Here is a 23,392-nt window from a genome sequence, read left to right on the forward strand (position 1 = left end):
CCTCTGAGTGAAACACAGTGAGTAACTCGAATAGCTCCTCAGGACAGGAACTGAAAAAGAAATCTCCCTCAATCAAAGGCAAACCCAGTGTGGAGACTGAATCTAATGAAGCCAGTGGGAGTTTGGTCAGGTTTCAGGCCCACATAAGATTGACTATGTACCATTTTCAACAATAATTTATGCCATTTTTTTCTAAATCTAATTGCCATATGGAAAATGGCAATGTTTCTTCCGATTGCCCAAGTACTTTCTTTAGAAGCAGTCTGTAAGTGACTGAGGTTTGCAGTGCTGTGCTGAGATGCCTTTAAAGACTTTCCGCATGTCTGGAGGTTTATAGAAACCACATCGCATGAGTGCACATGTGTGCTTGAACAACTGGTTGCTGCTTTGTGTCCTCACTCTGCCATGAAGGTTCATCCTCTGCCTCACCAGCCTGGGAATAAAGTGCAAGTAGCAACAATAGGAAACCTTCCATCTAATGCAATGAATTTCTCATAAGGTAGAAAGGAAGTGGGTTGTGAACATCTACTTTGCTTAGAAACTCTGGTGAACAATGATAGGCCCTGAGGGAATGGCAGGAAGATGCGCCAGGGGAGGGTTAGGTTGGACATTAGGAAAAGTTCTTCAGCCGGAGGGTGGTGGAGCACTGGAACAGCTCTCAGGGAAGCAGTCACAGCACCAAGCCTGACTACATTCCAGAAGCATTTGGCAACACCCTCAGACCCATGGTGTGGATGTTGAGTTGTCCTGTGCAGGGACAGCAGTTGGACTCAATGATCCTTGTGGGTCCCTTCCAATGTTTGCAATTATACATATGTAGAAAATGGTTTCATTTCTTATTTGGTAAACAGTCAAATACTAGTTTGGTTTTTGATGTTGCTCTTTATTTACCCTTAAAAGATACATTAATAAATTACAAGCACCTAAAAATAGCAGAAATAGCAAGATGTCAGCCCACAACTACAATACAACACAATTTAATGAGGTAAGAGAGAATAACGCTGGCAAAAGCTAAAAGTGTTGCAAGTAAGACTTTCAGAATTGGGTAGTGACCAGAAAACAGCATATCTGGAACAGATCGACCCTGCGGTATCATTTGTCCTGTTGTGTTCCAGGAGGTATCTCAGGCTTGTGCACAGCGTCTTCCTTTCGCATCTGTTACATCCTACTCTCCAAGGCAGGTTCCTATTCTAGCCAAACACCTAAAAATATCAGACAGTGCAGGATATGTTCCTCCGTTTCAGTGCTTATGAATGTAATGATTGTACCCAGAGGAATGCTGCAGGTCTGCCTAAATTGGGAAGGCACAAAGGCAACCAAATCACAGTTTTTGGAAGTACCTCTGGGCACTTCCCTTTGGATTTGCGCTCTGTCACATGGAGTCTGTGAAAACAACGCCCGGAGAAACTGAGAGCAGTGGTTAGAAGTTGTGAAGTTGAGCAGCACTTGTGTTGCAAATGTGGTAACCGCAGTTTGAGCAATGAGAATTGTTGGCTGTATAGTTTTATCTCTAGGTTCAAAGCTCTTGCCTTGGGTCCCTAAAGTAAGATATGCCTTGTTTGTCTGCTTTGCTTTCTCCCTGCCCCTCCCAAAACTCATAGGGTTACTTAGGATGACTCCTGCCTGCCCAGAAGTTGTGATGAGAGTATTAGACTGAAAAAACCCTATTTCATTAAATTAACAGAGATAGCCCCAAACCTCAAACACCTCAGTGATTAATATGAAAGTAATTATATAGTAACTGTGTAGTCTGACGAGTAGCAGCAGCCATGCAGTCAGAATACAGGCAGAGAAATTAGTCAGCAGCTGTAAATTTTCACACCACAAAGGAGATCGAATTTCCTTCCCAAAGAAATCAGTGTCTGATTGATTCCCTGCTTAGTTCCTGGGTCAGAACCTCAGCTCTGTAGATCAGTGTTGCATTAAGGGGTCATGACAGGTTGTGTCAATGAAGCATCTGGTCTCGTGCCTGTATATTCATTTTTCTGAAGGAACATTAATAAATAGAATATACAGAGTTGATGATTTTACGTGGCTAAAGCGTGTTACAGACACTATGGAGTTCATTGTTTTGTTAAGACGTCTGGGAATAGCTGGTTTAAATTAACTACAATGTTTCCAGCTGGGATTTTCAAAAAAGCATAAGGGATTTCAGTCTGCAAATCACACTGAGATTCAGGGACGGCCTGTGATTTCTGAATTCCCGAGGGTCCTTCAGAAATCCCAACCTCAGGAGTTCATAGAGGGAAAAGTAGTCAGCAATAGAAGAGGCTAATAAGCAGTATACATTGATAGGAAAGCCATAGTGTTAAGTTTATCAGGAAGGTGCAAGTGTAGCCAACAGGTTTAGTTTCCCTGAGCAGCTGCTGGCCCACACTGGCTTTGCCTTTCCTCCTTTAGCATGTGGCTTTGTGCTTCTAAGAACTTCTTCCTGCCAAGTGTGCAAGCACAGGAGCCATAGGGAGTTTCCACTGGAACCAGAACCTGCAGGGGATGAGCACAAACAGACCATTTAGAAGACCAATATGAGACCAAATATGAAGCTTAGGGATATGATTTAGTAGCGGACAGGTAGGGTTGGGCTTGATGATCTCAAAGGTCTTTACCAACCTAGGGATTCTATGATTTTTGAGACAAGAGACGTGCCAGCACTGTCACAGCAGAAACCCCAGCTTTTCACCTCTTCTCAGAATCACACCCAGGCCCTTTCCTTCTCTTATGAACTTCACTGGTAGATGTTGCTTTTATCTCAAGTGAAAGCAGATCTATAATGTCCACCTGAAAGGTGTGCCAGGGTAGGATAGGATGGCAGCAGAATCACAAGACTTGGGGTGGGAGAAGGAGACCACAATATAAACAGACTTAATGCCAAATGAAATAATCCAGTTTCTCTGCCACATGAGGATACAGGCTTTCAGCTGGACCTTGCAGTCATCTACAGCAGCTGTGGAGGGAGGAGCAAATATCCTGCATCCCCTACATTTCTCACCCTCTGCCTGATCCCAGGCTTGTACCTTGTCCACTGTTGGACCAGTCTGCTTTGGCTCCTAATGACTTCAGAAACATCCCCTCACTGCTCCCTTAGAGTGCTGGTCTTCTGTCACCTCGAGTTAGCCTGTGGCCTCACTGACCTGCTTGGAACTCCGTTGCGCCAAGGATGATCCCTGGCCTCAGGGGTGCTGCCAAGGCCAAAGAAACAAGTCTAGCTTTTCACACTACCTGGCTATGTGAAACAATGCCATGGCATATTCTGCTTGGTTAAAACTGAACGGGTTGACATTACCCCGAAAGTCAAATTCAGTGGAGAAAACAGGAATGACTCTTCTGAAGTAGCCTGATACCCATCCCTTTGATCTCCACTGTGCTGCTTTAGCTTTAATCAACAACACAAGAAAGCAATTATCCTTTTTCTGTAATCAGTATGAATCCATTTTTCAAAAGGATAAGTATTTCTAGAGAGTCCAGGCAAGCTGTGTTTGGGGCATCTACTTACTTCTTTGTCATTGGTCACACCTAGATTCTTCATGTCTACGACATTATAAAAGGTGTTGTTCAAGATGGCTTCAATGACCTGTACCTGGAACCATGGAAACAGAGGAGACGATGAACGAGGGCACCTTCACAGCCAACAGCCTGACAATCTTTTCACTCACTGTAAAGAAAAGCAATGCATGTCCCTCCCTCCTCCCCGTATGTACAGTTAGTGAGATGCAGTTGATTGAACACGTAGATGATGCTGGAACACCTTTACTCACGTCCTGCCAAGCACAGAGTGCTGCTCTCCCCCATTATCTTCACAGATGGGGAGCAGCATATGAAGTTCTCAGTGTGTGCCTGGTTTTTTCAGACCAGAGGAAACACTAGGCTCATTTTCATCTTCTCTGTGGTCTGATTAACATTCCCCACTGGTTAAGTAAAACATCGACAGGAAGAAAGAAGATACCTGGGACACTTTGGAAAGGACGTTCATCTGGATAGAGTTGACAGTCTTCTGATAAGAGGGTGAATACTCCCCACAGTCGGGTGGCCCAGAAAAGGCTTCAAGGATACATTCACGGATTTTGTTCCTAGGGGTAACATGGGTTCTTAGAAAACCTTATATCAGCTGCCTCTGTCACGATCTGTATTGTTTTACCGTGTAGTTTTTTAATGTTGTCTTTTCTGGCAAATACATTGCACGTGAGTTTTCATGGAAGAACAATTTCTTTGTCCTTTCAGCTCTGAATTCCCCCCCAGTGCTTTTTTTGTTGTGTGTTTTGCTAAAAGAATCTAACACATTAGCTGTTAGTTTATTCTCCTAAAGTGTCCTGTACTGAACACTGAGCTGTCCTTTGAAATTCTGTCCACTGAGATACCATCAGAGAGAGGAGAGGCCCCAAGACCTGCCTCTCGCCCCTCGTAACCAGTGCTTCGTGCTGCCACTGAGCACTGTGAGAGTGGCTGCTGCACAGCGACTGCAGATCAGGCCCTTACACCTGCTGTACCCTATAGAGGGACTTTGGGATCATAGATTAGGTAATAGATATTATTTGATTTGACATATACCATATGCAATCAAAGTCAAAATCTCTGCATTCGCCGTAAGACCATTTGCAGAAGAGCTCTCCGCATAAAATCCTGTCGTGTCTTTCAGGAAGCGTGGTGTGTTCGTTCTTATAGAAGCCTTCGAATCCAGACTGTGTTGTCTTCATGAGTTTCAGATCTTTAATGCCAGCAAAAACAACCAGAGGACCTGTGATCCAAAAATATGAGACAGTATGAGCTCCTTTTCAGGCAGAGAGAAAGCAACCTCTGGGGTCGTCCTTGCAGTAACAGCTGAGCCATAGGGTCATAGAATGGGTTGGAAGGGACCTCAAAGCCCATCCAGTTCCAACCCCTGCCATGGGCAGGGACACCTCCCACGGGATCAAAGCCTCATCCAACCTGGCCTTGCACGAAGCAGTCTCCCCAGGACTCAGTCATGGGCTTCTGTTGCAAGCCTAGCTGCTTTAAAACATTGTCTGCACAGCCGTGCTAGCAGAAAGGTAAGAAACAAGGCAAAACTACTGAAGTCAGAGCTCGATCTAGAAAACAGAGAATCCCATCAAGTGACCTGCAGTCAAGGACAGCTGAGGCCACTATCTCACCTTCTTGGAGCTGGGTTGGGTTGGCTCTTGCTGATGTCCATTCTGGGACTACTTATTGCTCTAAGGGGAATGAAGCAGGCTCCTAGTGCTGTGGGGTACAGGAGAGGTGAGGGGAGTCTTTTGTAACAACCTAGACAAGCGTAGAAACTCCCTGTGCAACGACTCGGAGCCTCAGTCAGAAATTCGTTTTACATACCCATCTTGTTGTGAGTTTTGTAGCTGTAAGAGCGAGAGGGCAAGGATCCAATGCAAATCCCTATAGTTCAGCTAACGAGCAGGAACTGGCACTGATACAGATGCCACCCACAGGTTCAAACTGACAGTGGTTTTGCTCTCAGCCACTGTTTACGAAATAAGGTGTTGTAGATCACTGTTGCATGGGTGAATTCTCATTTTCTAAAGACCAAACAGTTGTGTCCTGAGCTTTTTCTTCTAGCAAACCTTTCAGGTGCTGGCTGAAAATCTCAAGCAGTCATTTAGAGCACTTGAAACTGGTAAGTGAAAATTTCACTGACCAGAGCTGCCAGAAAAGTAGATTTGGTAAAGAGAAACCTCATGGCAGATAGGCTTATCCAGAGCCTGGACACACAATCAGTGGCTGAATCCCACGCTGCTCTTGGTGCTCACACCAGAGAGCTCAAAATTAATCCCTGAATACGCCTGGCGCATAGTAATCCTGCCTTTGACTGGGGAGACTGACAGGCTTGGTCTTTCAACTGCATCGTTGCAGGAATTTATACGGGAAATAATTCCACAGTGACGGATATTCCCAAATGACATGGTTGCTTAGAGGGTTGTTTGCTTTCTTTTTGACTGCTCTGTCACTGGAACTCATTAAAACTGCATTTTATCTTTTTTTTTCTTTTCTCTTGTTTACATTCATTACTGATTTTCAATAGATTTGAGAGAGTGCGTCTATAACATTGGCTACATCCTCCTGTTATTTACTAAAGCTTTAAACAAAAGCTAAAGAGGAGGCTGTCCTTGGACAGGATATCCTGGTGTGTGTTGATCTTGAGGAATTCATTGCTTGGATATAAGATTGTACTACACATGTATTAACGTAGCACAGATGCTATCAGTGAACCTGGCGATAAATTTATGTCCTATTCAAATGCAGAGCCATGTTCGAAAGAGCTCCTTGCAAGGAATGATTTACTGAAACACTGGCTGGGTGACTGCAGGGATTGACCTGAAACTCAGGCTGAAGGATGTAACACTGAGGCAAAGTCTGTGGGCTGAACGGCCTGTGCTGTTCTTCCAGTATGTTTTCTATTTCCGGTATGTTTCATGCTTTCAGTAAGTTTTGTGCTTTCAATATGTTTTGTGCTGTCTTTTCAGTTGCCAGATGCTGCCTCTGTTAAGTTACTTACGATATTTTCAGTTTCCAAAAGAGTCTGAGCCTTTTATCAGCCGATATAATGGGAAAATAAGCCTATAATTCTATTAAGCTTCACTAGATTTCCTTTAATGATGAGAAAAGTGTTAAAGGATAGGATTAACTGAGAAATAAAAATGGCTGATAGGTGCATAGGAGGATGCTAAAGATAGAGAAGGTTCTGTTATAAGAAAAATAAAAGGGATTTGAAAATCTTCTGTTATTGCTCACCTGGGCAGGGAATTCTAAAGAAACAGCTAAAGGGCTTCATGAAGGGAAGGCTAAGAAGGAAAGGCAGTTTCTTCAGTAAGCCTTAAGGGCTTTTTGTTTGGGTAGAACCTGAAATCACAGAGTTTCAGACTGAATTTTCAAAATGATGAAAAATTTAGATTCATCCTGTACATTAAGAGCAGACACCAACATCAATACTACCGAGGCTGCCAAAAATACAGTAATAGTTTAACATTACTATGAGCACTAAAAAAGATTAGGCAGAGAGGCACTGGAGACTTGTATGGGTTCTCTCTTTTCTTTCAGCAGGGACAATGCTCAAACGAGCCTTTCAGAGCCTGTGTCCTGTCTGCAAGTGAAACTGGTTGTTTTATTCTCCCTTTGGAATGCCAATTTACAGACAGAGAGTTGAGTTTGAAAGCCCATGCCTTTTAAGTATCACAAAACTTGTAGTGAAGCCAAATGATGCTTTGTGTATGCATGACGTGCGAAAATAGTCAGCACACTCCGAAGTATTTTCAGCAGAAAAATTATTTGCATGTAGATTTGAGTGCTTATGAAGTTCAAGCCAGACTTGCAGCAATAAAATTGCGTCTTTCTTAGAAATAAAAGCAAGGCAGGTTGACGAGGCTTTGCCCTGCAGAGAAGGATTTGGGGGTGCTGGTTGATGAGAAGCTCGACATGAGCTGGCAATGTGCGCTCGCAGCCCAGAAGGCCAACTGTGTCCTGGGCTGCATCCAAAGCAGCGCGGCCAGCAGGGCGAGGGAGGGGATTCTGCCCCTCTATTCCTCTCTTGTGAGACCTCATCTGGAGTATTGTGTCCAGTTCTCGAACCCTCAACATAAGAAGGAGATGAAGCTGTTAGAACGGGTCCAGAGGAGGCTACAAGGATGATGCAAGGGCTGGAGCACCTCCCATATGAGGACAGGCTGAGCAAGTTGGGGTTGTTAAGCCTGAAGAAGAGAAGGCTCCAAGGAGATCTCATAGCGACCTTCCGGTACCTGAAGGGGGTACAAGAAAGCTGGGGAGGGGCTGTTTACAAAGGCTTGGAGTGATAGGACAAGGGGCAATGTCTATAAACTGGAGAGGGGCAGATTTAGAATGACATTAGGAAGAATTTCTTCACTATGAGAGTGGTGAGGCCCTGGCACAGGGTGCCCAGAGAAGCTGTGGCTGCCCCATCCCTGGAGGTGTTGAAGGCCAGGCTGGATGGGGCTTGGACAGCCTGAGCCAGTGGGAGGTGTCCCTGCCCATGGCAGAGGGGTTGGAACTGGGTGATCTTTAAGGTCCCTTCCAACCCAAACTATTCTATGATTCTATGACTGCAAAATTAGAGCATACAGGTATTCTTTGTTTTGGTGGTGCTATAAGCCCTGTAACACCTTTAGCTGTCTCTAAAGCCATCTTCATCTCTCATCATTGGAAATACTTTATAGAGAAGTAGGGGAAGCTGCAAATTCTCTTCTCACCATTTCGGCACTGCTCGGCTTCACAAAAGCGAATCCCATCAGGAACACATATAAAGGAGTGGATGTGGGGAATGCCATTCTGCAATTTAGAGCAGACGTGTAAGTAAAAGTGCAGTAAATCACACCATAATTTGAGAACAAGAACTAAGAGTGTGACAAATGCCTCTGGCATAAACAAACTCAATGTGTTTGTTAATATTTGAGATACCTCGTGTAGACGTTGCCACGGGACTTCTTGAACGTAGGTTTTGACGTACGCCACTTGGCCAAATGTTGTCATAAAGTGTTTGCAGATGTCTATAGCAAATTGTTCTATAGTTGGGATCTAAGACAGCAAATAGTATTATTAGAAAGAAGCAATTACTTTGTGTACAAAAGTAGATAATTCTGATAGTTGTAAATATTTGGTTAGGATCAGTGTTGTTAAAAATATAGATTTCACTCAGTTCTGGTTTTGCACGCTGTGTCATTTGATCAGCTTGCAGCAATCGCTACGAACGGCAGCTACAGTCACGTAAAATATCTCCTGTTCGGTGGTACAGCGAGCTGCAGTCCTTGGACTGAGAGAAACAGCTACAGCAACCTTACGCTTTGAGGATATAGTGCGGAAATAATCATAGCGATATTCTGGCTAAAGATGGGATTTCATTACTGAGACGGTAGTCTGCATTACAGATTGTCATTATGATAGACGCAATCGAGGGAGGTAAGAGCACAGTTAACAGAATTAAAAGGAGTCTCACATAGTTTGGGACCTTCTGTTTAAAAGTGCTGTATTGAATAATGCAGTAATATGGGCTATTAAATTATTTAAAAGATGGATCTTATACAACAAAGCTACAAAAAATACTGCTAGCTCAGTGAGAAAAAAAGGCTTTGTAAAACTAAAGAGGAGTATGCAGAATAAGGAGGAGAAATTCTCTCCCAAATCACTGAAGGTGACCTTAGTGCCAATGAGGGGAGAGATTCTTTTGATGCAGTTTGAAAATATGAAGTTTAACAAACACTTCGAAACGAAGTCAAAAGAATCACAGACTGTTTTTTGCTGGAAAGGAACTTTAAGATCATTAAGTCCAGCAATCGACCCAACCCTGCTAAGTCTGCCATTAGACTGTGTCCCCAAGTACGTCTACTTGTCTTTTAAACCCCTCCAGGGATAGTGACTCAACTGCTGCCCTGAGCAGCTGTTCCAATGCTTGACAACCCTTTCAGTAAATAGATTCCTCCTAATATCCAACCTAATCCTCCCTTGGTACCTCTTGAAGGCCATTTCCCTGCTTCTGTCACTGGCTACCAGGGAGAAGAGACCAACTCCTACCTTGCTACAATTTCCGTTTAGGGAGTTGGAGACAATAAGAAACAGCAAGTCTAGTTAAAAAATTAAAAATACCCCATTTTTTTTGGCCAACACAAGGACAATATTCTTCATGGTGTCGGTAGGTATCACAAGAGAGTTGTTTCCCTCCAGGTACTCCTGAGCAGAAATCAGCCGGAGATGCGTGCACACTTCCACTTCCTTAACGAAGTGCTTCTTTCCTTCTTTATGAAGGCGAAGGAACTTAATTGTGTTCTTGCCGTATTCACAGTTGAGGACTTCGACATCCTTGATCTGCAAAGAAAATACATGCCGAGTTATCAATGAAACATAAACAATGTTTATGGCCTTTATTTTTGTGGTTACCTGTGATGAAAATATTTCTGTTATAAATCAGAAAGTCCTGATGGGAAGAAAAAATGCGTTAGGAGGATGTTAGTACATTTGGAGCAGCTAAGATGGGATTTTAAAATGTTATGGGAAGCAGATCATTTAACATGAGGAACAGTGAAGTAGCCTCTCTGGTTTTGTCCTCTTTGGATTAGTCCTGATTGTATAGACATAAAGTCATGGAATGATTTGGGTTGGAAGGGACTATAAAGCCCACCGAGGTCCAGTCCCTGCCATGGGCAGGCACAGTTCCCACAGGTTGCTCCAAGCCCCATCCAACCTGGCCTGGAACCCCTCCAGGGATGGGACAGCCACCACCGCTCTGGGCACCCTGGGCCAGGGCCTCCCCACCCTCACAGCAAAACATTTCTTCTCAAGATCTCATCTGAATTTCCCCCTTTTCAGCTGAAAACCATTCCCCCTCATCCTATCCCTTCGCTCTCTGAGAAAGAGCCCCTCCTCTGCTTTAATTAAGAATTAAAAATTAAAGAAAACTAAGAATTTAAAATAAAAATGAACTAACTGTAAGTAAATTCCTGTGGCTCAGAGATCAGGGTGTTTTCTCTGTCCCAGTGGCTCAACCCCTGTGGACAAAGGAAGGCCAAGGCAGGACGGGGCTGGCTCAGCGCTTCCCCAGCAGCCCTCCCTGCAGGAGCGGTGCAAAGGCTGCACTGCAAGGGCTGGATGCAGAAGCAGAGAGATGGAAATGATATTGTTTTGCTTGCCTGAGCACTGAGGTTCTTTTCAGGTAGTTGTAAAAAATTCATACTTCAGTCACGCAGCACTAAAACGAAACCAAAAGAGGTTTGGGATCGGCAGCTTTTGTTTACAGCAGCATGCCTTGAATATTTTAAATAGTTCAAATGCTGCCTCCTAAAATGCAAAGGTTTGTGTTCTCCAAAACATAACTCGATGACTCATTTTGCCATTTAATTGCTCAAAGAACTCCTGAGCGGTTTCCAGTGGCTGCTGGGAGCCCTGGCCCCGCTGCCGACAGGAGCCCAACGTCCTGGGCCGACCGTGCCATGCTGGGCAGCCGCCCGGGCTGTGCTCCCTGCATCGCACAGCACGAGCCCACAGCTCCTGCAACGCAACTTCTCCTTTTAGAGCCTACTCAGTGCTCGCCCTGTGCAGCCGAGAAACCAAAATGCCTGCGGGATCTGCCTGGTGTCCGCCTGCTTTGCTTTTCCTTCTCTCCTCTGCGCCTCTGTGGGCAGCTGAGATTTCCTGTAGGAATGAAGACGGGGAGACAGTCGATTGGTAAGTAAACACCGCACGGGGGGTGGGAAAAATGCCTGGTGAGTAAATAAGGCTTGAGATTAAACCGCGTGGAGTAGGTGGATGACTGGGAAGTAATGCATAGCGATCACTGCGTAAATCCTGTTTGTGAGTAGTAGCTGAATTTTTGCATTTGGAAAGCCACGGATACGTTACTGAAATGGGATCTCATTTCACTGGACCAACCGCTCTGCTGCGTTATGACTAACTGCAAAATAATCACTGGTTTACACAGCGTTCTTGTCTCATCATCAAAGGGAACGTAACCTGTGTTTGGGTGCCAAGGCTGTGCTCGCCGGCGGCAGCCCCAGAGGTGCTTGGCCCGGGCCAGGGCTCCAGCACACGGCTCATCTGGCTGAGGGAACTGAGCCGAGCATGGAAAACATCCACAGCTCACCCTTAGCCTCATCTTTCATACCCAAACAGGAGCGTGGTGGGACTATAGCCCTTGCTGCTGTGAGCGAGGGGGAGCGGAGGCTGAGCCATCCTGGGAGGGACGTGGGAAAGGCACAGGGCGAGGGCAGCAGTGTGGGAAAGCACCTTCCGCCCTCCTAACTGCGGAGCAGAGGTCGATCCCTGCCACCCGAGCTGCCGACGCGTTAGAGCTGGCACCATCCCACTGCCAGCAGCGAGCCCGAGTTCGGGTATTAAATGATTAATTGGATTAATGTGCTTTGAAGATGAAAGACGCGGAGTATAATGACATCCAACCCAGGTTTAAAAAGTGAAACGAGGGCTCTTAAAAAAGAACACGGAAGCCTCTCAGAGATAAACATCAATGGATTAAAAAAGAAAAGCATCTTTCTCACGGAACAATGATTAGTTTGCATACAAGCAATAAAGTAGTGGGTGCTATTCTTGCACGTCCCACAGAAGTAACTGCAGGCGAGGCAGGGGCTCCTCGCCGCAGGCTACTCGAGTAGGGGCAGAAAGCTGCATTTGTTCCCTATTGGCACAGCATCAAACATAGGAGGGTCCAGTCCATCCCTGTGACTTGTCACCCTTGCCAAGGCCCTTCTGGATAAAGTGATTTTTTCAGGACTCAGACTCTTAGTTGGTGCAGCTATGAGAAATTTCATTTCTCAGCACGCTGCAATAATTCCTAATTCCTTCTTAAACAGTGGCGGCAAACCCCAAAGGAACAAAAAAGCAGAACAAAAACATTTACCACCCATTTCTTAAATGAACACAATTTTTTGATCCAAATTCTCCGAGAAACTCTTTGAAAGGAGTAATTCACCCGTGCTGCCACACATGGGAACATCAGCGATGTGGGACCAATTCCCAGTGGGAGCTGGGGGTCTGCACAGGTAAAATCGTGTTCTCTTCTGCCAAGCTCAGCAGGGAGGACATGGAGGGTTTCCTTTCCAATGTTCCATGATCAAATGAAGGAACAACTTGCCTGTCTGCAGGGGTCATCCTGGTTTATTGAATAGAAATTGTCAACTTTTGCCTGATTCTGGATTTGGTTGCAGTGAAGCTGATAGGAGAAGCAGAACTGAAACCGCTGAGAAAAGCTTTCTCTTAAGCAAAAGATGTCAATGCCCTTTCAAAGAAACACAACACTGCAGGTTTTATATTCAGTCAGCAAGAGCTTTATGTGAGCTCCTACTCAGTGGTTTCATCCTGCAGCATTCTGTAATGACTCGTTATTAATCCTCACACGCTCTTTCATTTGCCACTAAACTGGAGGGATCACTCGCCTCACCTGACCCGATCCCCTGCCTGCAGTTCCTCGCCCCATGCGGTGCCTGGGCTCGCACGGGTCCCCGGGCCACATCTTCATTCCACTCGGGAGCTTGTCTTGCCACCTTAGGCCCACCAGAGCCACTGCCTGTCGGATCGGCTCGCTAAGGAGAGCAGAAAGTCTCTTCATTATTTAGCCAAAGTCATTGTAGTCTGTGGGAAGCTTTTCATGCAAATGGAAGCAAAAACTCTGCTTTCTTGAAGCACTGAGTCAAGGACTGTAGCCACAGATGCCCATTGTTTGGGGTTTTCATGGGGCAGGAAGGAGAAGCGAAGATGTGATGAAGAAGCGATTATTTATATTAAGTTTGTGTTCAGTCGCAAGCGATGTGACGATGCTAATCGGGAAGAAGCGGATTTGCTTCTCCTTCGTTCTCAGGTAAATAACTTTCAGTCTGCTCCCACAAACGCCCAAGCGCTTGAGAAGCTTCCTATGCACAGAGAGCAGTGAGGGCTTTTCTACAGCTCGAATTGCTAATATGCTCAACTGGCTTTCTGCAAAAGGCTAAAGCAAGTGTCCGCTGGGAATTGGCAAGCAATGTGCTGCCAGCTCAGCTGCCGGCGTCGCTGTAAGCATTCCTCCTAACCAGAACTGTCCAATGTGAGGCTGTGAACGCCCTGAGAGCATCAATCTTCCCATACATTTCAAAGCAGTTTGGAAAGTCTTTGTACACCGATTCCTGGATCAGCTGCTCCAACTGTAACTACTGCTATTCCTCATCTTCATTTGAAGTGAAGGGATCGTGGCTCTCTGTGCAGGGACAGATCTCCCCAGCTTTGCTATCAAAATCACTTCCTTCTCCACTCTGCGATGTGTCATCACCAGCACCTTCTCCTGAGGGATTTAAGTTGGTGGTGATGCAGGTGGATTACTGGGATCATCAGCATGTGTTTCTCTGCTGCCTGTACATGGACATTTCCCACAGACTAAATATTCCTCTCACAAAACACTTCCCTGCTGCTTCTCACCTGCTTTTGGAGAAGCCTTTTTTTTGACCAACTATTGACATAAATAACAAATCACTGAAGTGCAGCACTCAAAGAAAGTGGCTCAATTAATTATATTGCAATTAATCCCATGGACTTGTGCACTGGGGAAACCTGTTTATTTCATCAGGGATGTTAATATGAACTGAGCCATTTACTGACAAGATTGAGGACTTTGTGGTTTTGGAAAGACGTGTTTCTGGCTGATGGTTTGCAAATATCCAGTCTGCAACTGTTCAGCCAAGTGCAAGTTTGTTATACAAAGTAGGATCGGAACAGCATTATCACATGGCTTTGTAATTATTTTGTGGTTTTGATACGCCACAAAGATGATGTGAGGGCTGGAGCACCTTCCATCTGAGGACAGGCTGAGAGAGTTGGGATTGTTCAGCCTGGAGAAGAGAAGGCTGTAGGGAGACCCTAGAGCAGCTTCCAGGACCGAAAGGGGCTCCAGGAAAGCTGGGGAGGGGCTCTGGATCAGGGAGTGCAGGGAGAGGACAAGGGGAAATGGTTTTAAGCTGAAAGAGGGGAGATTGATGAGATCTCAGGAAGAAATATTTTCCTGTGAGGGTGGGGAGGCCCTGGCCCAGGGTGCCCAAAGCAGTGGTGGCTGTCCTATCCCTGGAGGTGTTCCAGGCCAGGTTGGATGGGGCTTGGAGCCCCTGAGCCAGCGGGAGATGTCCCTGCCCATGGCAGGTGGGCTGGAACCAGATGATCTTTAAGGTCCTTTCCAACCCAAACCATTCTGTGATTCTATGATTTTTATAATTTAATACATAATTGTATCAATTTCATATAAAGTTATATATATAATATATATATCTTCAAAATGTATAATTTCAAAATGTATTGGTAAGAGATATCCAGGTTGACCATGAGAATGCCTGTAGTGAGTTTGTGACCAGAAGTTCTCTACCAGAACTGGGAGCGATAGGGATTTGATGGCTAAACAGGACTCTCTTGGGGTGCCAAGAGTAATTTGGCCACAGCAACAGGGGTTTGGGGCCAAATCAGCCTCCGTTGCTTGCTGAGAAACAGGTCACCTCCTCGAGGCTGAGACATCCACGCCGCACCCTGGCAGTACTGATCCACCCCCGGTGTGGGCATCCCCAGAGTCACCATTCTCTTAAATTTTCAGGTGAGAGGGAGTTACTGGTTTTCATATTCAAACAGAACAGTCGTATAAAACCAATTGCTCTTCACTCTTACAGGTTTGCGCTTTACAAGTTGCCAAAACACACCAAAGGAGAGATTCCCATGCTGGGGCTGGAATACATGTACATGGATGCCCTGGCTCCGACGTGGCAGCTCGGTAAATACCTCATCAACATGACACAGGGTGCTCTGGGACAAACACTGGAGCAGCTCTATGAGACGTTTGAATCTGAGGCAAGTGACATTTAATTAGCATTTTGTTAGTGTGCTTACTTGATCTTACTTGCAAATGAAATGAAACCAGCCCAAATTATCACATAGAGGTATGGCCAGACCTGACCAACTAGATCCACTCAAACATGTCAAGAGGAGCGTCTTGACAGCCAAGAAGATTATTTGCAGTTTTGGCTACAATTAGAAATTATCCTCTAACTTCTAATTTCACATATGAAAAAAAAAAAGAGTGTTGGTACCGAGTCCCTTTGGCTTCTTCTCTGCAATTCATGTTGAGCAATGTCTGAAGCTGTGAGCTGGCTGTGAACTCAGGCCATGGCCAGTGGTGGCCATTAGAGAAGCTTGTCCCAAGCCTTCCAGTGTGCGTGGGTTTCACACTGTCTCAAATCAAATCTCAAATCAGCACAGGAAGGATTTGTTAGAGCGGGTCCAGAGGAGGCCACAGAGATGATCCAAGGGCTGGAGCACCTCCCATAGAGGACAGGCTGAGACACTCAGGGTTGTTCAGCCTGGAGAAGAGAAGGCCCTGAGGAGACCTTAGAGCAGCTTCCAGCACTGAAAGGGGCTCCAGGAAAGCTGGGGAGGGGCTCTGGATCAGGGAGTGCGGGGATGGGACGAGGGGAATGTTTTTCAACTGAAGGAGAGGAGATTGAGATGAGATTTTAGTAAGAAATGTTTTGCTGTGAGGCTCAGGGTGCCCAGAGCAGTGGTGGCTGCCCCATCCCTGGAGGGGTTCCAGGCCAGGTTGGATGGGGCTTGGAGCCCCTGAGCCAGCGGGAGGTGTCCCTGCCCATGGTAGGGGTGGGACTGGATGGGCTTTAAGGTCCCTTCCAACCCAAACCATTCCATGATTCTATGAAATCTGGGGTTTGCTCTTCTCCCTGGATCCCTGTGATTCATTGCTTCAGCAGTGACATAGAATCATGGAACCACAGGAGATCTCAAGTTGGAAGGGACCCATAAGGCTCATCGAGGCTCCTCACAGGACTACCTGAAAGTAAACTGCATGACTAAGAGCATTTTCCAGATGCTCCTTGAGCTCTGACAGGCCTGGGGCTGTGACAGCTGCCCTGCAGAGCCTGTTCTGCCCACCTTCTGAGAGAGGAACCTTCTCCTGATGCCCTATCTGCACTGCCCCTGACGTATGCTGCTTGCGAGGCATTTCCCCCCCAACCCAAGTTAGAACCTCATTTATTTTACCACAAGATCTGCCTATGGTTATTTTTTTACCATCTACATAGTAGTCTTGGGATGCTGGGTGTGTCTTTGCATTCCTGCTGTGGGTTCGTGGGAAGGTGTCATTAATTTATATGTAGAGGAGATTCCCAGGGGTCACTCAAATACTGGCAATCAGCTCAGCTCTCCTATTCCAGGTCTCGCTGTAATTGTAATAAACTGTTTATAAACTCACAGCACATCAGGAAGGGAAGCGTGGACCGACTCCTTTGAAGTCCTCTATTCAGGGGGAATAAGGTGTGGCTGTACGCAAATAGTTTGCATCAATTGTTTGTCCTTCATAAGAACTCTTGCCACGTCTATTTTTCCCCAGCAAACATTTCCGCTGGATCTGGCTACTAAATCAGAGAGAGGCACAAAAAAAAAGAGTGAGGACCCAAAGAGTGCTGTAATGATCAAAAGAACTGCTCTCTAGGGATGCTGATTGATGAGAAGCTTGATGTGAGCCAGCAATGTGTGCCTGTAGTCCACAAGGCCACCTGTGTCCCGGGCTGCATCCAAAGCAGCGTGGCCAGCAGGGAAGGGATTCTGCCCCTCTGCTCTGCTCTCATGAGAACCCCTCTGGAGCCCCATGTCCAGTTCTGGAGTCTGCAACACAAGAAGAATACGGAACTATTGGAACGGGTCCAGAAGAGGCCACGAAGATGATCTGAGGGCTGGAGCACCTCTGCTGTGAGCACACGCTGAGAGAGTTGGGGTTGTTCAGCCTGGAGAAGAGAAGGCTGCAGAGAGACCTTAGAGCAGCTTCCAGTGCTGAAAGGAGCTCCAGGAAAGCTGAGGAGGGGCTTTTAACAAGGGCATGGAGAGATAGGATGAGGGCTTTTAAATTGGAAGGCGGAAGATTTAGACTAGACATTAGGAAGAAATGCTTCAAAAAGAGGGTGGGGAGGCCCTGGCCCAGGGTGCCCAGAGCAGTGGTGGCTGCCCCATCCCTGGAGGGGTTCCAGGCCAGGTTGGATGGGGCTTGGAGCCCCTGAGCCAGTGGGAGGTGTCCCTTCCCATGGCAGGGGGTTGGAAGTGGATGGGCTTTGAGGTCCCTTCCAACCCAAAGCATTCTGTGATTCTGATTTGTATTAACAGGGACTCAAATGCTGAGTCCTCTGGTTTATTTTTCTGTAACTTCTGTGGAGACTATGTCAGCTGAATTGAAAGAAGCTTCAGATGCTCCCACAGAGAAGTCCTGAATTCTTCCTTCTGTTCCCAGCAGCAGATGTTCGCTTAAATGCCTTCCTTTTACTGAATGTCCTGTTTCAGAGATGTGTGTTTTCCTGCAGAAGAACAGCATTGCATACGCGATATACAACGATGAAGTCCCCAAGTCAGGCTCCAGCGGGTGGAAAAGAGGACATACCAAAGGTACAGGGGAAATCCCAAGCTGCTATTTTCTCTTTTCTGAAGCTAATAGGATCCAATAGGCTGTTTGTCTATCTGCACATCTCAAATTCCTGCCTAAAGCAAAACTGGAGAATGATTTGCATGACTTGTGGTTTGTTGTGTAGTTGAAGAGCTGCAGCTTCTGTTTTGGTTTTGCTGTGCCTGTGCTGGGTTGAAGAACTCCCAGGGCTTCTGGATCCTTTTCTTTCAAGAGCTGAATCTCACATCATTCCTTTCAGTGAGCTCAGGTTGTCCTGAGCCCAACAGCAAGAGCAGTACAAGATGTGAAGGGAAAGGTACCTTAACCATAAACCCCTCCAAACTTTCTCTTTCTGGGGCAAGAAACTGCTCCCAAGATCCTGGAAGTGCTAAAGAATGCAGTTAAAGTAAAGCAAGACTTTAAATACACATAAACTTCGGTGGAGGTCCAAACGTTCCCTTGAGAAAGCAGACGGGGTTTGCCCAGCCCGACGCGGGGATGAACACATCTTGCAGGGCTGTATTTTCAGCTGTGCTCCTCCCCGGAGCATCCTGCTGCTGCACAGGCACAGCCCATCTCTCCGCTGCTTCCCCATGGAGGAGGATTTGGTCTGGGCAAGAAGACACGAGGTTGCCAGAGTCTATTTTCCCCCCAACAGAAAATATATGAAGAGAAGGAAAATGAGCAGTGGACAGAGGGTCACAGTCACTAAATCATCTGCATGGCCAGCAGGGTGAGGGAGGTGATTCGCCCCCTCCACCTGCTCTCATGAGACCCCACCTGGAGTCTTGTGTCCAGTTTTGGAATCCCCAACATAAGAAGGAGATGGAACTGTTAAAATGAGTCCAGAGGAGACCACAAAGATGATCCGAGGGCTGGAGCATCTCCTGTACAAGGAGAGGCTGAGAGAGTTGGGGTTGTTCAGCCCAGAGAAGAGAAGGCTCCACGGAGACCTTAGAGCAGCTTCCAGTGCTGAAAGGGGCTCCAGGAAAGCTGGGGAGGGGATTTTTACAAGGGCCTGGAGTGACACGGTGAGGGGAATGGCTTTAAAGTGAAAGGGGGAAGATTTTGCTTAAATATTAGGAAGAAATTCTTCACGCTGAGGGTGGGGAGGCCCTGGCCCAGGGTGCCCAGAGCAGTGGTGGCTGCCCCATCCCTGGAGGGGTTCAAGGCCGGGTTGGATGGGGCTTGGAGCCCCTGATCCAGTGGGAGGTGTCCCTACCCATGGCAGGGGTGGAACTGGATGGGTTTCAGGTCCCTTCCCACCCAAACCATTCCATGATTCTATGAGTTTTGAAGACAAAATCTGAGCAGAGAAAAAGAAAGGTTTCATAAAGATGTCCTTTTGCAAAAGAAACCTGGAGTTAGATTGAGGCTATGCAGGAGAGAATGCAATTTTAATACAATATTAGTGTCTCGTATAACCCATTAATCTCCTCCAGAGCCAGTTTAGTGTAGACATTAACACATTGAAGTGCGGTGTCTGCAGCAGCAAATCCAAAGTAGGGCACAGCTTTATCATCTCAGGGCTTTTCCCTCCTTAATTCATTTGCAATAACTTTTTTTTTTTCCTTTTGACAGGTTTTCTGCTCTTGGACAAATCCCAAGGCTTCTGGGTGATTCACAGCGTGCCCCTGTTCCCTCCCATCCCTGAGGACGGTTATGGGTATCCAGCTACTGGGGAGTCCTACGGACAGACGGCTATCTGCATAACCTTCACATACGACCAGTTCACAGAAATAGGTATGAAAAGCTTCTCCCTGGGAAAGCCTTTCCCCTGTCACACCTCTTTGTCTCCTTTCCTTGAGGCTTTGCCTCAAAACTTCCTAGTTCTTGTCTTTGGTTGTCAGATTGGGAAACCAAGTGGGGCTTGGAATCGTTGCTCTTAGCTTCAGTTATGTTTATCCAATGTTTTCCTGTGTGAATGTGGGAAATGTGCTCTACTACTCTGCCTCCATCTCCCTGTGGGGACAATTGGGATAATAATAGTCACGAGTACACATTGAGGGTAGACTCAGTCCACGTATTCAAAATGCTTTAGAAGACTAAAGTAGGACAATCGGTCATTTTTAACAGTAATGGCTCATCCAGCTGCAATCATCTGCAGTTCTAAGCACGTAAGGCTGCTCGAGCTGGAGTAGTGTAGAATCATAGAATGGGTTAGGTTGGGTTGGAAGGGACCTTAAAGATCATCCAGTCCCACCCCCTGCCCTGGTCAGGGACACCTCCCACTGGCTCAGGGGCTCCAAGCCCCATCCAACCTGGCCTGGAACCCCTCCAGGGATGGGGCAACCACCACTGCTCTGGGCACCCTGGGCCAGGGCCTCCCCACCCTCGTTGTGAAGAACTTCTTCCTAACGTCTAATCTAAATCTTCCGCCTTCCAATTTAAAGCCATTCCCCTTGTCCTATCACTACAGGCTCTTGTTAAAAATCCCTCCCTAGCTTTCTTGTAGCCCCCCTTCAGGTACTGGAAGGCTGCCTTGACTGTCAGAAATATGAAGTATGGAATAAAGGTGACCCAGAATTTCCCCGGGTATTTTTTTCCACATAAAATGCCAATACTAAAAATAAAAAACCCTAAGTCTATACCTGTAATAATCTATCAGTGAAATCCAGTATGGGAATCCTGAAAAGGGACTATCAAAAGGCATTGCAGGAAGTCATACTGGCGTGCTCTTTAATGCTTTTCACGTTGTTTTCCACTCTTTTCTCAGTTACAAACCTCAAGTGGTGTTAATGAAACACAGACGCTGTGCAAACAGCCAGGCTGGCCGCTCCCTAGTGCTATCTAAACCAGATTCCTGTTTGTGGAAGCGCATCTATGCATGTGTTTAGGGAAAGAGGACAGAAAATGACGTGCATCTACTATTGCTTTTCCTCTTCTGTCCTCCCAGCTTCTGGTAATCTGTGGTTCAGGGATTTCCTGAGCTGGAAAGACTGGAAAGTTCCTGATGGACTGGTCTTCCATGAACTCATCTAATGATCCCATTTGTTCCTTTGCTCTTTATGGTATCCATGGCAAGGACTTCCACCATTGAGCTGCTCACTGTACAGAAAAGTACATTTCTTCTGCAAATTGAGTCCAGATTCTGAAAGTCAAGCTCTGTTCTCCCTAAAACCAAACTAGATCCATTGGCAGCTTTGCTGTTTGCATTTGGCTTGGCAATTGCAACTCCCTGGCAACTGCTGCTGTAAATACAGCCAGGTTTGGATTTACACACGCCTTCCGAGCACCGTGTGGCTGCTGAGAGGCTTGAGGATGAGCATGGGTGGAAATGGCAGTGGACCAAGACCACCGGTTAATAGTTCCGTACAAATAATGAGGTGTAGGTAGAAAACTGTGAGTGTGCGCTCCCAGCCAGCCTACGTGCCATAGGGCCAGCCAGAGTATAAAGCAGTTAAACACGGTTTTGGTTGTTAAAATAAGATACTTCAGCACTGAACTCCTCCAGGAGAAGAGTGTGAAGATTAAAAAGGATTTAGGTTTCCTTTCCAAGGCAGAACTTTATTCTCGATTGCTTTGTTTTAACCCATTTTAATTCTCCGCGTGTTCCTTTCTTTGGGTTTTTTCCTCAGACCAACAGATGCTGAGTTATAATCCAGGAGTCTACAGCTGTTCCATCCCTGACGGCTTCCAAGCTGACCTCCCAAACCTGCAGAAGCTCTGTGCAGGCTCCAGGCTGCCCTCGGCCCCCTTGCGCCACCTCTCCAAGCTCCAGTCAGCTCAGGGGGAAACCTTCCTGCACTTTGCCAAGTCACACTTGTTCATAGATGGTAAGAAAACCTGTTGTTCTGTCTGTCCAACATTCTCAAGCAATTAATATAATCTCAAGAAATAAGCAATTCATATAATCTGATATAAGACGAGGGGACAAAGTCCGCTGTGGCTCACTTTTGGCATTGGAACGAAACGAGCCCAGGTTAGGTAATACTCTTCAGTCCCCTCTTAAATGAAGGAATGTGAAAGACTTAATTTCCAACACCCTGTGCTATTCCACAGATATCTACGCAGCCTGGATGGCTCAGGAGTTGAAGACCGATTTGTTGGCTGAATCCTGGCAGCATTCCGGCCAAAAACTTCCCTCTAATTGCTCTCTCGACTACCACGTCTACAACATAAACCTAATAGGGATGCCATTGAATTCCACCTTTTATTCCATTAATGATCATTCCAAATGGGCTGTTTCAATGAAATACGGTCAGTGGACCTGTGTTGGAGACTTAAACCGTGCTGCTGAGCAAGCTTGGAGAAGTGGTGGGTTTGTCTGTACACAGAACGAACACATCTATAAAGCCTTCAGGCATTTGATAATCCACTACGAAAGCTGCACTGACGCTTCCACATGGATATAACAAACATTCCTCTCAGACAGCCCAGCCCCTCATTACGTAGAAGGTATAGGAAATGTCTCCCTTAAACTATATTTTCACTCTGTGAGTTGCCAGATGTGTTAGACCTTCACCTTGTTCGCTATAAGAGGTAAATTATACAACCTTATAGCGACCTTCGAGTACCTGAAGGGGCTACAAGAAAGCTGGGGAGGGGCTGTTCACAAAGGTTTGTGGGGATAGGATGAGGGGCAATGGGTATAGACTGGAGAGGGGCAGATTTAGATTAGACATAAGGAGGAATTTCTTCATGATGAGAGTGGTGAGGCCCTGGCCCAGGTTGCCCAGGGAAGCTGCGGCTGCCCCATCCCTGGAGGGGTTCCAGGCCAGGTTGGATGGGCCTTGGGCAGCCTGATCCAGTGGGAGGTGTCCCTGCCTATGGCAGGGGGGTTGGAACTGGATGATCCTTAAGGTCCCTTCCAACCAAGCTATTCTGATTCTATGATTCTATAAATTACAGCTGTTTTCCTCTGGCTGCTGGACCAGCAGGCTCTGCGTGTGCTGAGCTGTGCTCTGCTCTCCCCGGCTCCTCTTGCCATCAGTGCCAGGATGTGAAGCTGCTGCACAAAGGCTGCCCCAAAACACATTGCTGTGGGCAGCCGGGCACGCGTCTCCCTGGGGGGACTTGTGAGTGATGCTGGATACGAAATGAGAGGAAAAGAAACCTGTCTCATTATCTATGTTGTCAGTTTGCGAGAGAACAGTGCCTCAAAATGCTTCCCAATCACCCCGTGTTCTGGTGCTACTGGGATCAATCCCAACATTTCTACTCTGGGCTGAATCTCTTCAAGCGCTGACATAATTGGGACAGGGAGACCAGTAGGTCTGTGGGTAGGAAGGCTTAATTTTTACATGATTCATTTTTAGAGAAGCAATGAGGTTTAAATCATTTGTAACCAATAGCTGGGGAGCATTTCTGGTGCTTTTATTCATGTACTGCAGTCTTATAAACAAATAAACATGTCCGAAATGTCAATAAGCAAAATAAATTAGGAATGAAAATGGCCTGTTTACAGTCTCCCTCTTGCAGCTTTATAGTTATTTGTGCTTGGTTATGATGTTTTATAGCTGCCCAAGGAGAAATGGAGACCATTAGGGAAAA

At 46.3% G+C, this 23,392-nt stretch overlaps 2 protein-coding genes across 5 annotated transcripts in view; one reads left to right on the forward strand and one right to left on the reverse strand.

Annotated features, from left to right (window-relative positions):
* Nucleotides 1-862: 862 nt before the first annotated feature.
* Nucleotides 863-23,392, reverse strand: part of LOC104055208 (uricase) — a 29,199-nt gene continuing 6,669 nt past the window's right edge. The window contains exons 2-8 of the mRNA XM_009556309.2: nucleotides 9,595-9,813; nucleotides 8,413-8,529; nucleotides 8,205-8,283; nucleotides 4,546-4,732; nucleotides 3,944-4,067; nucleotides 3,494-3,577; nucleotides 863-2,484 (exon numbers count right to left, since the gene is read on the reverse strand). Coding sequence (XP_009554604.2) covers nucleotides 2,347-2,484; nucleotides 3,494-3,577; nucleotides 3,944-4,067; nucleotides 4,546-4,732; nucleotides 8,205-8,283; nucleotides 8,413-8,529; nucleotides 9,595-9,813 — 948 coding nt within the window. The 3' untranslated portion in view covers nucleotides 863-2,346. The remainder of the gene's footprint in view (nucleotides 2,485-3,493; nucleotides 3,578-3,943; nucleotides 4,068-4,545; nucleotides 4,733-8,204; nucleotides 8,284-8,412; nucleotides 8,530-9,594; nucleotides 9,814-23,392) is intronic.
* Nucleotides 4,753-22,336, forward strand: DNASE2B (deoxyribonuclease 2 beta). 4 transcript variants are annotated; one of them, XM_009556308.2, is made up of 7 exons: nucleotides 4,753-6,407; nucleotides 11,017-11,169; nucleotides 15,132-15,309; nucleotides 17,820-17,901; nucleotides 19,481-19,642; nucleotides 21,478-21,675; nucleotides 21,902-22,336. In XM_009556308.2, exons 2-7 carry the CDS (start codon nucleotides 11,057-11,059, stop codon nucleotides 22,252-22,254), a joined length of 1,086 nt encoding a protein of 361 aa, XP_009554603.2. In that variant the 5' UTR covers nucleotides 4,753-6,407; nucleotides 11,017-11,056; the 3' UTR covers nucleotides 22,255-22,336. The 4 variants fall into 4 exon arrangements, with proteins under 4 accessions (XP_009554603.2, XP_053928545.1, XP_053928544.1 ...); XM_054072570.1 differs by lacking the exon at nucleotides 4,753-6,407 and adding an exon at nucleotides 10,522-10,657; XM_054072569.1 differs by lacking the exon at nucleotides 4,753-6,407 and adding an exon at nucleotides 10,534-10,795 and having other exon boundaries at nucleotides 15,132-15,232; nucleotides 17,800-17,901.

Source organism: Cuculus canorus, chromosome 8 (assembly GCF_017976375.1).
Source record: "Cuculus canorus isolate bCucCan1 chromosome 8, bCucCan1.pri, whole genome shotgun sequence".
Lineage (NCBI taxonomy): Eukaryota > Metazoa > Chordata > Aves > Cuculiformes > Cuculidae > Cuculus > Cuculus canorus.

What these genes read in the sequence shown, in the direction of transcription:
- DNASE2B (XM_054072568.1), top strand. Translation starts at nt 10,773, where the DNA reads ATGCTGCCTCCTAAAATGCAAAG. An exon ending in GAAAAGAGGACATACCAAAG is followed by an intron (nt 17,902 to 19,480) that starts GTACAGGGGAAA and finishes TCCTTTTGACAG; the next exon opens with GTTTTCTGCTCTTGGACAAA. An exon ending in CGACCAGTTCACAGAAATAG is followed by an intron (nt 19,643 to 21,477) that starts GTATGAAAAGCT and finishes TTTTTTCCTCAG; the next exon opens with ACCAACAGATGCTGAGTTAT.